The 14382-nt window shown below is 32.9% G+C and overlaps 1 protein-coding gene across 5 annotated transcripts in view; it reads left to right on the top strand.

Annotated features, from left to right (window-relative positions):
- Positions 1 to 75: 75 nt before the first annotated feature.
- LOC105334248 (fibronectin type-III domain-containing protein 3a) overlaps positions 76 to 14382 on the top strand; it is a 44313-nt gene continuing 30006 nt past the window's right edge. For 2 of the 5 annotated variants that reach the window (XM_066070314.1, XM_034472163.2), the window contains exons 1-2: positions 2757 to 2853; positions 9088 to 9581. In XM_066070314.1, coding sequence (XP_065926386.1) covers positions 2774 to 2853; positions 9088 to 9581 — 574 coding nt within the window. In that variant the 5' untranslated portion in view covers positions 2757 to 2773. Of the gene's footprint in view, positions 129 to 2756; positions 2854 to 3489; positions 3543 to 5649; positions 5806 to 9087; positions 9582 to 14382 lie in introns of those variants that run through there. The other 3 variants (XM_066070315.1, XM_066070316.1, XM_066070317.1) reach the window with 3 other exon arrangements.

The following is a 14382-nucleotide window of genomic DNA, read 5'->3' as shown; positions in this document are numbered from 1 at the left end:
TGATCCAAGCTGGAAACATCCGTTGAAGGTTGGAGATCATCTGATCCCGATCGAAACCGAAAGAGCGGAACAGACATACAAAAGAGTTTCTTGTTGCCAGATTGTGAGATGGCAGAAATCCATTTTCTGTAAGTGCATTTATTGCAGAAATCTTTTTTTTCATGAACGTTAAATTGAACTACTGAGTAACCTACGGAATATTGGTTCTTGGTAATAAACAACACAAATATGAATTTAACAATTGTTTGTTATTATATCACAATCCTAAAGTTTTTGAGTTCAAGAGAAGCGATAATCACCTCAACCATTGGCAAATATCACTTTCACTTGGTAAATTGATCCTGCCAGGTCAATATAATTGTACTCTAATATAAAACGGCATATATAGTCATGCAGCTCCTGTACCTTGAGACTTATTTTCTCGCCCACTCATTGATAATTCGAACTTAAATGACATACCGATAGTCATCAAACTTATTTTTCACACCCCTGAAACAGTGTTACGATAAAAATACATTTCTAGAAGTAACGTGCATGCATACTAACAAAGAATAGCCTATACAGTGGGACTTCCTCATTAATGATAATTATAATCAGAGGATTTCACACGATCAATGCCTCGGTGTAGGAATCGCCAAGGTTCTCACACCTCCGGAATCCAGGTATATGCTGTCGTCACTCAGATTGTCATTCGTAGATATATACGTCATCGATTACTTTCAATATACCTTCATCGAGTAATTAAAGCATTCGGCGGAATATGTGGGAATACCGTGACGATTTAAAGCCCGTTGACGCTGCTTCCTCAATCTATGATTAAACTTTGAATCGGGGGAGTTTTCTTCCTGAATACACCCTTGTCTTTAACTTAAATTTTTTTTATTGCGTTTGATGAGTCATTTTCGTTTCCTTTTAATTTGATTTAAGCATATTTCATTGAAATTTAAACGGAGTTGTAACAGGCAAAGCGTATTATAGTATATACCGGGTATCTTCCAAATACAAGGCCAAACAGTTGAGTTTCAAGATATTTCTATAGAATATATAATTTTTCGGTTTATATTGGGAAAAATGAATGATAAGTTGGGCGAACTTTACCATACATGTATGTAAATTGTATATAAAACAGTTTGTTGTTTAAACATATGCATTCACATTTTCAATTGCATTGTTCTCACATTCTTCGAGTAATGAAAGCATTCAATGAAAAATGTGGGAAATGCCGTGACAGTTGTATGCACGGGCACGCTAGCTGCTTCCTCAAGATATAATTAAACTTCAAATTAAGGAAGTTTTCTTCCTAAATATACCTTTGTCATCACCGCCAAAAATATATTGCATTTGATAATTTTCCACGTTTTCCTTTAAGCTTCTTGTGTAAGATACAAGAAAACTCCATATATGTCAATTCTGTTGAAAAATTAATCAACGCGCATTGATTAAGTTTTCCGGTCATTTTTTGATACGTCGATCGAAACTTAAAAGCAGTTTAATTCATGAACTCCGAAACATAGTAAATGAATGGTTCAGGGTTCCTTTACCGGATGAATCCAATTAGCGGGTACACCAATGTATTTACTTTATCTAATCGTCTACGATGACTTTATATAGAATTTCGTTCTGTGTTTTCGCAGTATTCATTAACATCAATTAATGTATGATTTCCTTTAATCTATAGTTTATTTATATATAATTAATTAATAAATAAGAAAACCATATAAATGCGCAACTCGATAAAGAGTGGGTGTTTGGATAATAGAAGTTCCGGATGGTTGATCCATGATCGATTCATTCATTGGATGAAAGGAAAAACAGTAGGCTTGTCGGATGGAATGTTAATTGAGAAAATCAATCAGCAAAAACTAAGCTGTGGAGGTTTTTTCCTTTAAAAAAAAAAAGGTATTGCGCGGTATATTCATATTGTATATTTTTAGATTACACATTAATATTCATCAACTTTAATTAGAAAAATAAGCTTCTATCATATTTTGAAATCTTAATTTTGAAAACATCGAATTGTGCATAAAGAATTCAAGGTAAAAAATCTTAGAGGTCTTACTTCTCTTTTGACTTTTTTTACGTATAGAATTTAATCTATTAGAAATCCAACACAGAATCGAATGAAATAAAAAACAGAAAAAGTTATAAATTTGTGAATGCAGGTAATGTCACCAGTCAAATAAAATTTAGTAATAGCAATGAATTTCCAAGGAAAATAAATTATAATATGTTCTTATAGGGAAAATGAAGTAAAAAAACAAAAACCCAAAAAAAAAGCAAAAGGAAGTATGCATACATCTTTATTCGATATCGATTTAAAAATGGGTTTTAAATGTTTCTATAAATATATCATTGATGGGATAAACCATAAGTTATGTAACGTACGATTTTATTTGTGGTTGCATAATCACGTAACGCAATGAATGAAAATCGAAATATACGACCGGGGATTTCTAAAATTTAAAAATTTCTTTAAAATATCTGTCGTTAGTATTTTATTTGCAATCTATAAGAAAGTATTAAACATTTCATACAATAATACAATCCGTTGACGGTCTTCGCATGGTTTTATTACACAGGTGGGTCTCTTTTTCTTGTATTCTAAAACTCTGAAGTAAGTAATGTATTCGTTGATGTTATTAATGTTCAGAAACACTATTTCTCACTCTGGACCGAAAACGCTTAAAAAACATAAATAAACATTGCCATGTGTAAGTATTTTCGGAATATGTTTACAAACGAATTTAGTTTGTATCCTATATAAAGTCTAGAGATGTTCCGTAATAAGCTCCCACAATGCATTACTGAAAAAGTCCCAAAATATATTCAAAATGGCGGTTCAGTGAAAAACAGGTACAGTGTTTAACAACAATTTGAGTTAAGAAAAATTGCATTATAAAATCGTCACAAAGTTTTCGCTATTTTTTTTTGAATAACGATAATTTGTGATCAATAATGCATTTTTACCTATAATTTCAATGCATTTTAAATTGAATTTCATTAGATTTCCAAAAATTGTATATTTGACACGTCAATGGGCCTAGCTAAACTCCATGCAAAGCTTCACGTAAACATGGTAAATGCTTAGCGTATAAAGTTTGTTCAAAGTATTGCTTATTTTAATTCAAATGCAATTAATTATGTGTTCTTATTAGAACGTTTCAGTTTTTTGTTTTATTAAAGAAGTTTTAACTCAGTTTTACATGTGTAATAATAATTGGAATTGCTTTGAAAAACCTTGAAAAGGGTCGTATATCTCTGTTTTTAATTTAAAGTGTTCATATGAATTTGATCGATCTGATATCTGCAAGTCTTGCTTAAGTAGGTAGTGATGACGAAAATACCATATTTATAAAGCAGTGGGTGATGCTGGTAGAAACTAGGGTGTGATAAATGATACTATCGTCATCAAAAATTGGTTTTCAATAATGCTGCATTGAACAGCTATCAGCACCATACTGAAGTCACACAATCAGAATCTTGTGAATATTATCAAAATTGTAGTGCAGGAAATTTGGGGGAGAAATTATTATGGTCAAAATGTAAGTAATTTCTGATTTTCTAAAATTATTTGGAAAGTTTGGTATTATATGATGTCTTTTTTTAAGTTTGCTCTGAGACTTATATTTAATAAGAATATATTTTATGCAACTTCAAAAAGTAACCATGCATATGATTTGGATACATGCTCTCTTCAGCCTTGTTGTACGGGTAAACAATAATTAAACGTTTTGAAGAAATAGTTTTTTTTTTACCATTGCAATATCAATTTGACAGTTTATGAATATTCAAGAACAGTGAAACTGAAAGTGTAAATAAATTCCAGAGTAAAAGGGTCCCTTGTCATAGAGGCATGACAAGTGTTTGTAAACAAATATCCCCAGCTAATGGTTTTCTTTCAGAGAGTGACCTAGACAGATAAGAGACATAGCTTTGAATAGCTTATTCTGATAATTTTCAGGCTTTAACCCACAGATCTAGTGCAGGGCTGTAGTGGGTTGGCTTGATAAGACATTAAATTGTGTATATGCAAGTCATTTTTGAAAACAAAGAAATAGTGAAAACTGAGAATTGGTTTAAAAGTACATGTACTAACAACTAAAAAGTTTTAGAAGTTAAAAAACTTTGTCTGCTTTTATAAAAATTGTTAGTATGTAGGGAATGGGATCTTTTATTATTAATGATTAAAGCCATTTGATTTTTTTTTTCTAAATTAAATATTAAATGTTTTTAATGCATAAGTAAAACTTTTTAAAGAACCTGTCATTTATGCATGTAAAATCCTTTTTTTTTTTTAATGTAAAATATTATTATTTTTTTGTTGAGAAAAAGTATTTAGATAGGGTTCATATATTATTAAAAAAAAGACACAAACTGTTATTATAAAAAATGATTTAATAATATGGCAGTTGTGTACTTTAAATTAGAGTATTTTTTTTTAAAGGGGTAAGGGTTGGGGATGGTTGAAGAAATTGGATGAGTTTTGAATATTAAAGTGCGTAACTCTGCCTTAAGGTCGTGGCAATAGACCCACAGACTGGGATTCTGATCATTCACTGTGTTAGTGGTGTTGTATAAATGCAGACAAACACGTGGTTTGCCTGATTAGTCGCAGGGCATGCATTTTTTTCCCAATTTCATTCTTCATTTTTTAAGGGGTTCATATATATGTAGGATAAAGTAAACCAGATTTTTTTTTATCTTCTTATTTTGAATCATAAAATTATGGGTTTTTTTTTATCGTAGTTTTTAAAATAAACTTCATAAAGACTATCCACAATTAATATTTGATAGAATTTAATACTTAATTTTGAAAATATAGATTATCTTTTTTCTAATTGTCAGTATAATACTGACAGAATGTTTGAATTATTCAATGAGCAGTCAAGTCTCAGAGGATTAATTACATAACAAAGTAAAGATTACATGCCGATTAGCATGATTAATGTTTATTTGATTTTCAATGCAACAGATAAATTTTTGTCCGGTGTTGATATTATGTTTTTATGTACACTTCTTGTAATGGTGGCTTCCAGTGATGTCTGTAAGGTGTGCATGATATAAGTGAACAAATTACATCTATAACAAAGTGCCTGTGGGTATGTTTCCATCATTACATGTGACAAAGAACAATGATTAAAATGCCTTTTAACTTGTTGTCCTCGCTGCCCTGCCATGTTTACTTTTCAGGCTGTGATGTCACGGTTTAATTGTGAGGTAGAGGGATAGACCCCTGCCCTCAATGTAAAACACAGTTTGTTTGACATATGATTCTGTGTATGTGCAGTGCTTCATTTTGATTTTCATTTTGATAGCGAGTTGAAATACACAGTATCTTACTTGTCATATGTTTTCTTTCCCACATAAAAAAAAGAATTGCAGTGCAGCGTATACATATTTTGGGGGCAAATGAAATTCAGTTAGTTGTAAAACTCGTAACGTAGAATTACTGTAGAAATGATGATTCTGTTTCAGAGATGACTTCTGCATATGTCAATATCAATTTTGTGAATTGATTTTCATGGCCTAGCATTTTATAGATTTGCGGGAATATGATTAAAATTGGAACTTGGCTGACATTTCAGACATTGATTGTTTTTCGCCTACAGCATGCATTGAGGGAGGAGATGGGATGGGAAAGACCTAACGCAATTGTGACACTGGTTCCGGGCCAGTATGCTGTAGTGTATTGATGTTGATGATGATGGTGATGTGTCTAACGTGATTTGGTGTAGTTAGTCTGCCATGGTTTAGAGTTCTCTATTTGTATCAGTTTGGAGCCAGCCATTGCTTATTTGTCTAAAAGTAAGGTAAAAAAAACCTGTACTATTTAAGTTAGAAAAAGATTTGCCCAATCTCGAGTAGACATATGTGCTACCATATGGTCAGTGATAATCAATATGGTGTTCAAATTTAGGGAGTTGTAAGAGTGCTTTTACATGAGCTCATGTGAAACATGTTTAAAATCAATGAAATTGATAGTTATATGAATGTGATTTTGTATTTAAAAGCATAAGTTGATTATCAAAACAGAAGCATTCTCAATAGAGTTGTAAATTTGATGTGCTGCTGGACCATGGTTGAATTGTGAATTGATGATATTTTTGTTGTTCTGTATTGATCTGAATGCCGTATAATGCAGATTTAGAGATAGTGGTATAAACTGAAAAGGCAGATAACACTGCAATATGCAGTTTGGAGACATCAAAGTTGTCTCTTTTTTGGTTCTTTTTTTTGTGTGTGGATAAAACAGGCAGGGTTTTTCGGTCTCTCTCTCGAAGTCCTTTCATGAGACAGCTCCCCAGAAACCATGGCATGCAGTTATGTACGTAAAACATGACGTCTGAGCGTGCTACTGTTTCACACAGCTGAGGCCATTAAGTATCAATTTGTACCTGAATATTAAACAAGTGCTATTGATTTCCATACAGTTTTAGCAGTCTTTCGTCTTTTGAAGCTTTACTTTGACACTGGGCTTGTCTGAGGAGACCGGGCCTGATGAGGTGTCATTGCACAAACTCATCATGCAGACCATTGTATGAGTTCATCTTGAAGACAACAAGAACATTTAGGAGAAAAACTTCATTTTAAGAGGAGTGGTCGTATGCCTTTTGAGTGTACAGCGGTATAAATTTATTTACAACATATTTTTAATCATACTCTATTTTAAGATGCTTGTTACAGCAGTCCAGCATTTATGAGTATTCGTTCACTATTTATGTACTGGTAGGCTTATTAAGTCTGACTCCCTTTACAAATTGTTGGTGCTATTTTCGGTCATAGAAATGGTTAACCACTTCAAAGTGCCAATCATGATGGATTTCTCAATTATTGATTCCTACAGCATGTTTCAAAGTTTAGTATCTTTTCAATATTTCTTCTGTCAGCTTGTTTCCTTGGCTTGAATGATACCTGATTTTTCCACCTACATACTGTCTGGTCGGTCGGTTTATAGGTTTTGCTTGTGACAAAGTTATTTGAAGTCTGCAAGGTCTTTCGTCAGTGTTCTTGGCTTTAGTAACCAATTTTTCTCTGAATAAGGTCAAAATCACGTAGAAAAATTCTGGTATTTTACAAAGATGTGTAGTCTTTCACTGAAAATGCTGAGCTCATTTATAAGTACTAAATGATGTCTCTTCTATACTTGCTAACAGTCGAAACATTGACACTTTATGACCCTTCTCTTTTAGTGTATTACAAGAATTTGTAACATAGCACAGGTGTTCAGATTTTGGTGAACCAGACATAGCAAGTTCATCAGGTCCAAAGAGGTCACATTATAGGTGTATATAGATAGAAAATCATTATTGTCTTTATTAAAGCATTAATCTATTCTTGAACGTCAACGAACTTTGATCAATTCCAATAAGTATGTCAGACTCCTTTATATCATTTGATCTAACAGTTTGCTTCATGATATGATGTTCATGTTTTGGTGATCGAGACAGCTGTGCTCTGTAGGTTCATTGGGTCATTGTATTACCACAGTTTTGCAGTGTATACATATATAACTGTAAATAATATAGATTTTATTATCAGATCTGTGCATAACAATACACAATTTCCAGTAAATGAGAGAGAGAGAGAGAGAGAGAGAGAGAGAGAGAGAGAGAGAGAGTTGAGTTTCATGTATTATAATAACAGTATAGTGTCATATAATATAGAACTGTTGTAATGTTGATACATGTACAATCATAGTTTTCCAAAACATTATGACTATACTAGTCTATGGTTTTCAGCTTGATAATGAATTTGAGTATAGTACAGATATTCAAATCATCAATCAATCAATCATCAAACTTTATCCATCTCTTTTTTTTTTTTATCTAATATCCATAATTTAGATATACCGGTACTTGTAGCAAAGATTTTAGTGCTCTAGACAATGGTAGGATTGAGCCATAGCAGCACTTTTTTTGAGAGAAATGTTATGTAACATTGGTAATCGAAGATTAAAGTGTTTTGGTTGTACTGAATTCTTGATCAACCTTTGCCTTTTTCAAGCATATGAAATAATTATGAGATGAAGAAGTTGTAAATGGATTCTATATTTCCTTAGGAATAATTTATATTGTCTTCTAAAGTTCATAAAAAGTAAGCACATTAGTGTAAAATTTGCTGCATTGACAAAAATAAGTACTGTATGGAAAACTAAGAAACCTAAGTTTAGGAGTCTTGCTTTTAAATATGTTTTTATGTATAGATGTAAAAAAAAAAAAAAAAAAATTACATTCTGCAAAAATTTCAAGAGAGAATTTTTTTCTCCACTTTTACCATCTACAATATAGGCGAATTGTTAATGTTATGTAATCTATTAAACTTATCTATTTATGGACCCTTCCATTTTCCATCAAACAACTTTCAAATTACTAAAAAAAAATTGTCTTTGGATGGAAGGAGTGGGCAAAATGCTTATATAACAAAATGAAAAAAGGAAGATAATCATTTCAGCTCTATATCATTTACACATGTATACCAATATATGAATATGATTTTGTTTGAGTGGGGTTAAAAAGTGTTTCTGATTAGTACACAAATTATGGTCAGATTGTTGACCCTCTTTTGATTGATGGCCAGGGAGGGGGAAAAAATGGGACTAGCGGTACACAATGTAAAAGTAAGAGAAAATGACTGGCTACCGCCTGTAATTTGATGCTGTGCTGGTACACGAGGAGGACAACGTTGACAGTCTGCTTTCCTTAGCTGTTCTTAGTATTGATCCAGCCTGCTCTTATTGATATTTTAATAATATCTCAATCTTATGCACAGACACCCTTTGAGGCCAATTGCTGATTTTGGATTCAGTGTTGATGGATTATGATTGTATATTGATCGTATATTTATGTTTGATCAGAAATAATGTAATACGTAAACATTGTATGTATTAAAACGTTTTGTCAGAGAGACCTCTGAGCTAAGGTCATTATTACCATATTGTATGAAATTTATTGGATATATTTTCCCCCCTTTGTACTCCTCATTTGATGCAATGAAATGACATTGTAGCTCATCTGTAGAGGAAGGAGTTTGAGAGAAATAGAAAATGTTTTACAGGAATGATAATCAAATTTCTTTTTGTGTTTGTAGAAGATTACTTAGGAGAATGGAAAGGATAGAAGATGTGATGGAGAAAGAGACTGTGTCTGATACCCAAGAAACCGAGGGGAACACGAATCAGAACAATACAAACAATACTAATGTTATCAGTGAGGTGTCCAAAAACGGAATATGTTCAGAGGTGAAAGAAAACGGACACATCAGTTCAGATGACAGTTTGAGTCCGGAAGTGGAAATTGTGGAGAACGGAGAAGTGGATGTCGCCGCTAGTGGTGCTGCGGCAGCCGCAAACTCGCCACCTTCAATCGTCACGTGTCATAGCATCACAAACAATGGCCCCGTAACAAATCAAAGCACATCCCCCAACAGTTTTTCCCCCAATTCCAAACCTCCACGTGGGTCCAGTCCACAGAACTGTTCCAATCATAATTCGGCAGCAAATCAACAGCATGTGGTCCATGTTCATATCAGTCAGGGAGAAACCTTTTCTGTCCGAGTTGGAGAACAAATTCAGCGAATTCAAGGTAAGTTGCCTTAAGGAAATTTACTACATCTTTAAAAATTACATGATAAACTGGAAAAGAATTGACCGGAAAATTCAAGAAAGCTTGAGACAAAAGGTAGGTACATGAAGTGAATTAAAGGTCATGCTAGTACCTTTAACATTCAGTTTATTTAGTATTTGTGTTACAGTAATGTAAGTAAACTGCTTTCTGACTGTCTGTTTGTCTATCTGTCTGTAAACCAATTGTAGACCCTCTCTTTTTATGACTTCATTGTCTATCACATGTTATACATGTTTTGCCAGTGGTCCCTTTGCAAAGATGAACAATATGTTCAGACAGGGATGATTAGTTTCCTTATGAAAATTATTCTGGTAAGAAGTTAGTGCTAACAGTATTGGTATATACATTTTCATCAACAACCCACTTTTCTTCATAGAGGAATACGTGCATAATGAATGCATATATATAATGCACCCATGTCCATGGATATATTAATTGTTTTTCGTACATCTATGGGTATTGACAGTACGTTAAACAGCTGGTTGATGGTATTGTTGTGTTGTTTGTGTAAAACTTTGCTAGATTCCATATTGTGTGATAGGAGCTATGTATAAGTAAGAGTTGTTGAATTAAATTAGAAATATGTGCTATAGAAAAGGGGGTTTACAGCACATTATGTGTTTGTCTCTCTGGGGTCAACTGTATTTACTCGAAATAAAGTAATTTTCGTGATTTGGGTACAAGAGAATAGAATTGGTTTACAAAGGGCTTATTCAGCATTTCCCCCTCATAGTAACAGAAGGAAGTCAAGCCTCATTGATTAATTTTCTTGGATAGAAGTAGACGCTGTACCAGGCATGATTTATGTTTTCTGTTAGAGCACAGAAAATGTATCTTTTTCCCAGAGCCTGATGTTAAGTTTAGAAATTTGATCCCAGATTTTTTTTAAAAAAGGCAAAATCAAAAATTTTGGTTTACATTTTAATACAGCTTGTTTGACAGTCCGTCTGTCATTTGGCCTAGATGTAAGGCGTATGATATGCATATGCAAATCTGTTGGACAGGATCAATGGTACGAGCCTCTGTTTAGATTATCCCCACCAGCCATCACCCGAAGCAGTGGGCATGCCTTAGGAAGGACTACTGTTAGACTCAATTAATGACACATTGTTGTAATCCAAATCAATAATTTCTGTTTCCCTGACTCTGTAATTAGCAACCTTTCCTAGCACTCTTGTTAATCCTAGGCCTGGCAGAGGGGAAGATGGCAGGGCTTTTAATTGATTTGCAAATTGCTGAGATCGCAGAAAAGACAGTTAAAAAAATTCCTCATGTCTTGAATGACAGGGACAGTGGAAATTGGTTTTCTTTCTCTTTCATTTTGAACAAGATTCAGTGAAATTTGGGGAAACAATTGTTCATGGTAGAAAAGGACCTAATTGCTTCAGTCTGCAACAGGTTAAATGATGTTATCATAGGGTACATGGAAAAGGCTTCAAAGTTCTGTGACACAGTAATAATCCGAGTTGATTGTAAACATATTGCCACACTACAAGCCACTGGTTGAAGTGACTAGTTTTGTCAGCATGCAGTAGATATTTCAAATTTTAAAGAAATTTGTGATTCGTAATGAAAACCAAAAAAGTTTCTGACTTCTGACTTTCAAAATATAATATTATAGAATAGCCTTTTAATACATTTGAAAAAAAAACACGTTATTTTCGTGGTAAGTCTGTTGATTTAAATAGAGCAAATTGACCCATGCTGCACATGGCAGCTAGTGAACATAAGTCTATGTAGTGGTTATTATTTTGGTTTTTTTGCGGGTTGACATGTAACCTACTTACCGTATATACACAGTGAACTGTAGTAGTTCAGATTTTGGGCCATACTGGACATGTGATTGACAGTTTTCATAGCTGTTTGACAGTTTAACCACTTCTCCCCACTGACAAGTTTACTCTCTCTATTACTTGTGCATCACCATGACCACATTGTTCTGTTCATTTTACGACACCCTCTCTGTCATTTTTTTTCACCAAATGATACAATGCTGCTTCTGAAGAACTTTATTTTTTTCCACACCTTATGAACAAATACATGTAGTATTTTATGTGGGAATACATCAAAATGTATTACGAAAGGGGTCTCAGAAAGAGAAATGCATCTAACTGGTAAGGATTTTGTTGAAAAAAAAGTTGTGGTTGATGAAACTTTATTTCAAAATGTTCAGGTTTCTTTATGTGAAATGCATCTAAATGGTAAGGATTTTGTTGAAAAAAAAGGTAGTGGTTGATGAAACTTAATTTCAAGATGTTCAGGTTTCTTTTTAAAGTGCAGTGCAATGTTGTTGTAGTTAGGTTTACTGCTCTCTATCACAGCAAAAAATTGAACAAGACAGATGAGAACTGGCTGGAACCTTTATTTGAAGTCAAGCAGAACACTCCTTGGTTGGTACAGTAGTTCGTGGATGTGTTTTTTAATCTAAACCTTAAAACAAAAAAGTTAAAATCCTGGAACTTGAATCTAATTAGAATGAATCAACAGTTTCTCCAATCTTCACGTTCCACTTGCACAATTCCTTGCATTCTATGGTTCATCAATTGTTGAAATAAAAACCTTTCACATATTCCAAAAAAAAAAAAAAAAAAGAGAGAAAGAACCAAGTAATTCATTAAATTCAATTAAGCATAATGAATTAAAGTGTTTTTTGTGTGTTTTTTTTTTTCAAATGTGGTATGACTTGGTGCTTGTTCAAGAATTTTTTTGCAGTAAACATTTGAAGTACAGTGTACCATGCATAAAGACCTTGAAATCTTGATTTGTTCAAGGCATAATGGAAGACTCTGAAGAAGGTACATGTATCAGTTTATAGAAGAAAAAGAGCTAGAGATTCCACAAAAAATCCACATAAAGAGTATCCACAAAAAATCCACGTAAAGAGTAAAAAAAAAAAATCAGATTTCTGTCACAATGGAACTGTGTTCCAGCCAGGGGTATGTTATGTTAATATTTGGATTGTGAACGGTGTGATGTGTTTTTGGCCTGCAAAGCTGAGAATGGCAAGCCTATGAATGCTATTTTTGGATGAGCATGATGATTGTCATTGTCTTAATGAACACTAAAGAAATGTGCCACTGTCTATGCAGGCCTATATATAGAGTGCTATGATTAACAATCCTCTCATGTCTGTAGTCTGTTTCGTTTTCTTTTTAAGACATTCCAGGGTAGAGGTAAATTAATGTCAAAAGCTGTATGTCAAGAGGGATTAAATCCTTGATAACTGAATATTGATTTTAAAGTCAGATTTAATCAATTAATCTGACTGTTACACTTTCTATTGATGTATCGAGAATGTTTTACCAAAAATATCAAAATTAAATCAAAACACAAAACGTTTGAATTGGTAAATTTATCAAGTTTTCATAAATGTGAAAGAAACGTAGAAAGATAAGTATTTGAGGTCCGGACAAATGCCAGCAGGAAGAATCAGGACTGATGTATGATGATAAGTGGTGATTTGTGTGGGTGAAGTCCTTTGTCAATTGATGGACATCAAGCAGCTTGGGAAGCCAGGGCCACATCGATGTGACACAGTACTGATTAGATCTAGGTATTTGTGAAAGTTGGGAATGAAAAGATGTAGGAATATTACTTCCAGACGTCATTTGTTTAAATCGTGATGGTGCGGGGGTGTGAGAAGCAAGTAATGGGAATCAATATCAGAAATTTTTAATCTGCTAAATTTTTCCCCAAGTCTGCTTGTTTGTGTGGAATTTTCTTTCTTATCAAAGAAAACATATGTGTTTTCGAGACATTAAATATAGTTTAAACTTTTTTAAAAAGTTTGCACCATTCTGTGACCGAAAATCCCAAATCCCTAGTTCTGTATTATTGGACCACTTTACACTAGCGGGAGATAAGGGGTTATGTAGTTTATCTGAAGACAAAGCTGTTATGTACATGCAGTACATGTACTTAACAATCTTTTTTGGTCCTTTGTATAGTGCATCCATCAAGAGTTATCCCACATAACTATGAAACAATGAACCTTAATGACCTCACATTCAATCAACAATGCATTGAGTGTAGAACTAGTTGATATATTTGAAAGAACTTGTTGTTTCTGGGATTTCTAAATCAATTATAAAAGAACATTACAATATCTTTAATTTTTACCCACAGTTACATAAACAAAATTCAGGTTTGAAAAAAAAAATTTGAATATTGATTGATTACAGAATAGCGTTTGTTATTGAATCATTTGAACACGAAACATGAAAATGTTTTAAGTTTATAATTAATATCTTACCGTTTTTATAAAACATTTAAACCAGCGTGCTTAAATGATGGTTGTATTTATTTTGAGATGTCACATTAAGCATGAAAAGAAGATAAAAGTGATGAATATTAAAATATAATTCATTAAAGTCTTAAAAGAATCAGCATAGCATTTCAATTTATAGTAGATTTAGCTCTGTATTTTAAAGAAGATACTGAAAATAGATATGAAGGTCCAAACACAGATCTTCAAATATTTCCAGAAATTAAGAGAAAGATTTTCACCTTTAATTAACAGAAAACCATTATTAATCAAGATTAATGTATAAGAGACCCTTTTGACCTATTTTTCTGCATCTCTTCACAAGCATCTTTTTGTGTGCTGAAAATAGATTTAAACGGGGAAAGACCTCATCAAGGACATAAATATATCTGAAATGTACATGTATTGTTGAATTTCAACCTCTGCAAAACTTTCAAAACTTTTTATAAATGAAAAGTCAGTGTTTTGGATATTTTCAGCTTTTGACTTTTTATT

The sequence above is a fragment of the Magallana gigas genome, chromosome 8 (genome assembly GCF_963853765.1).
Source record: "Magallana gigas chromosome 8, xbMagGiga1.1, whole genome shotgun sequence".
In the NCBI taxonomy this organism is placed as follows: Eukaryota; Metazoa; Mollusca; class Bivalvia; order Ostreida; family Ostreidae; genus Magallana; species Magallana gigas.
The sequence above is the reverse complement of the archived record's forward strand: the minus strand, read 5'-3'. Positions and strand labels throughout refer to the sequence as shown.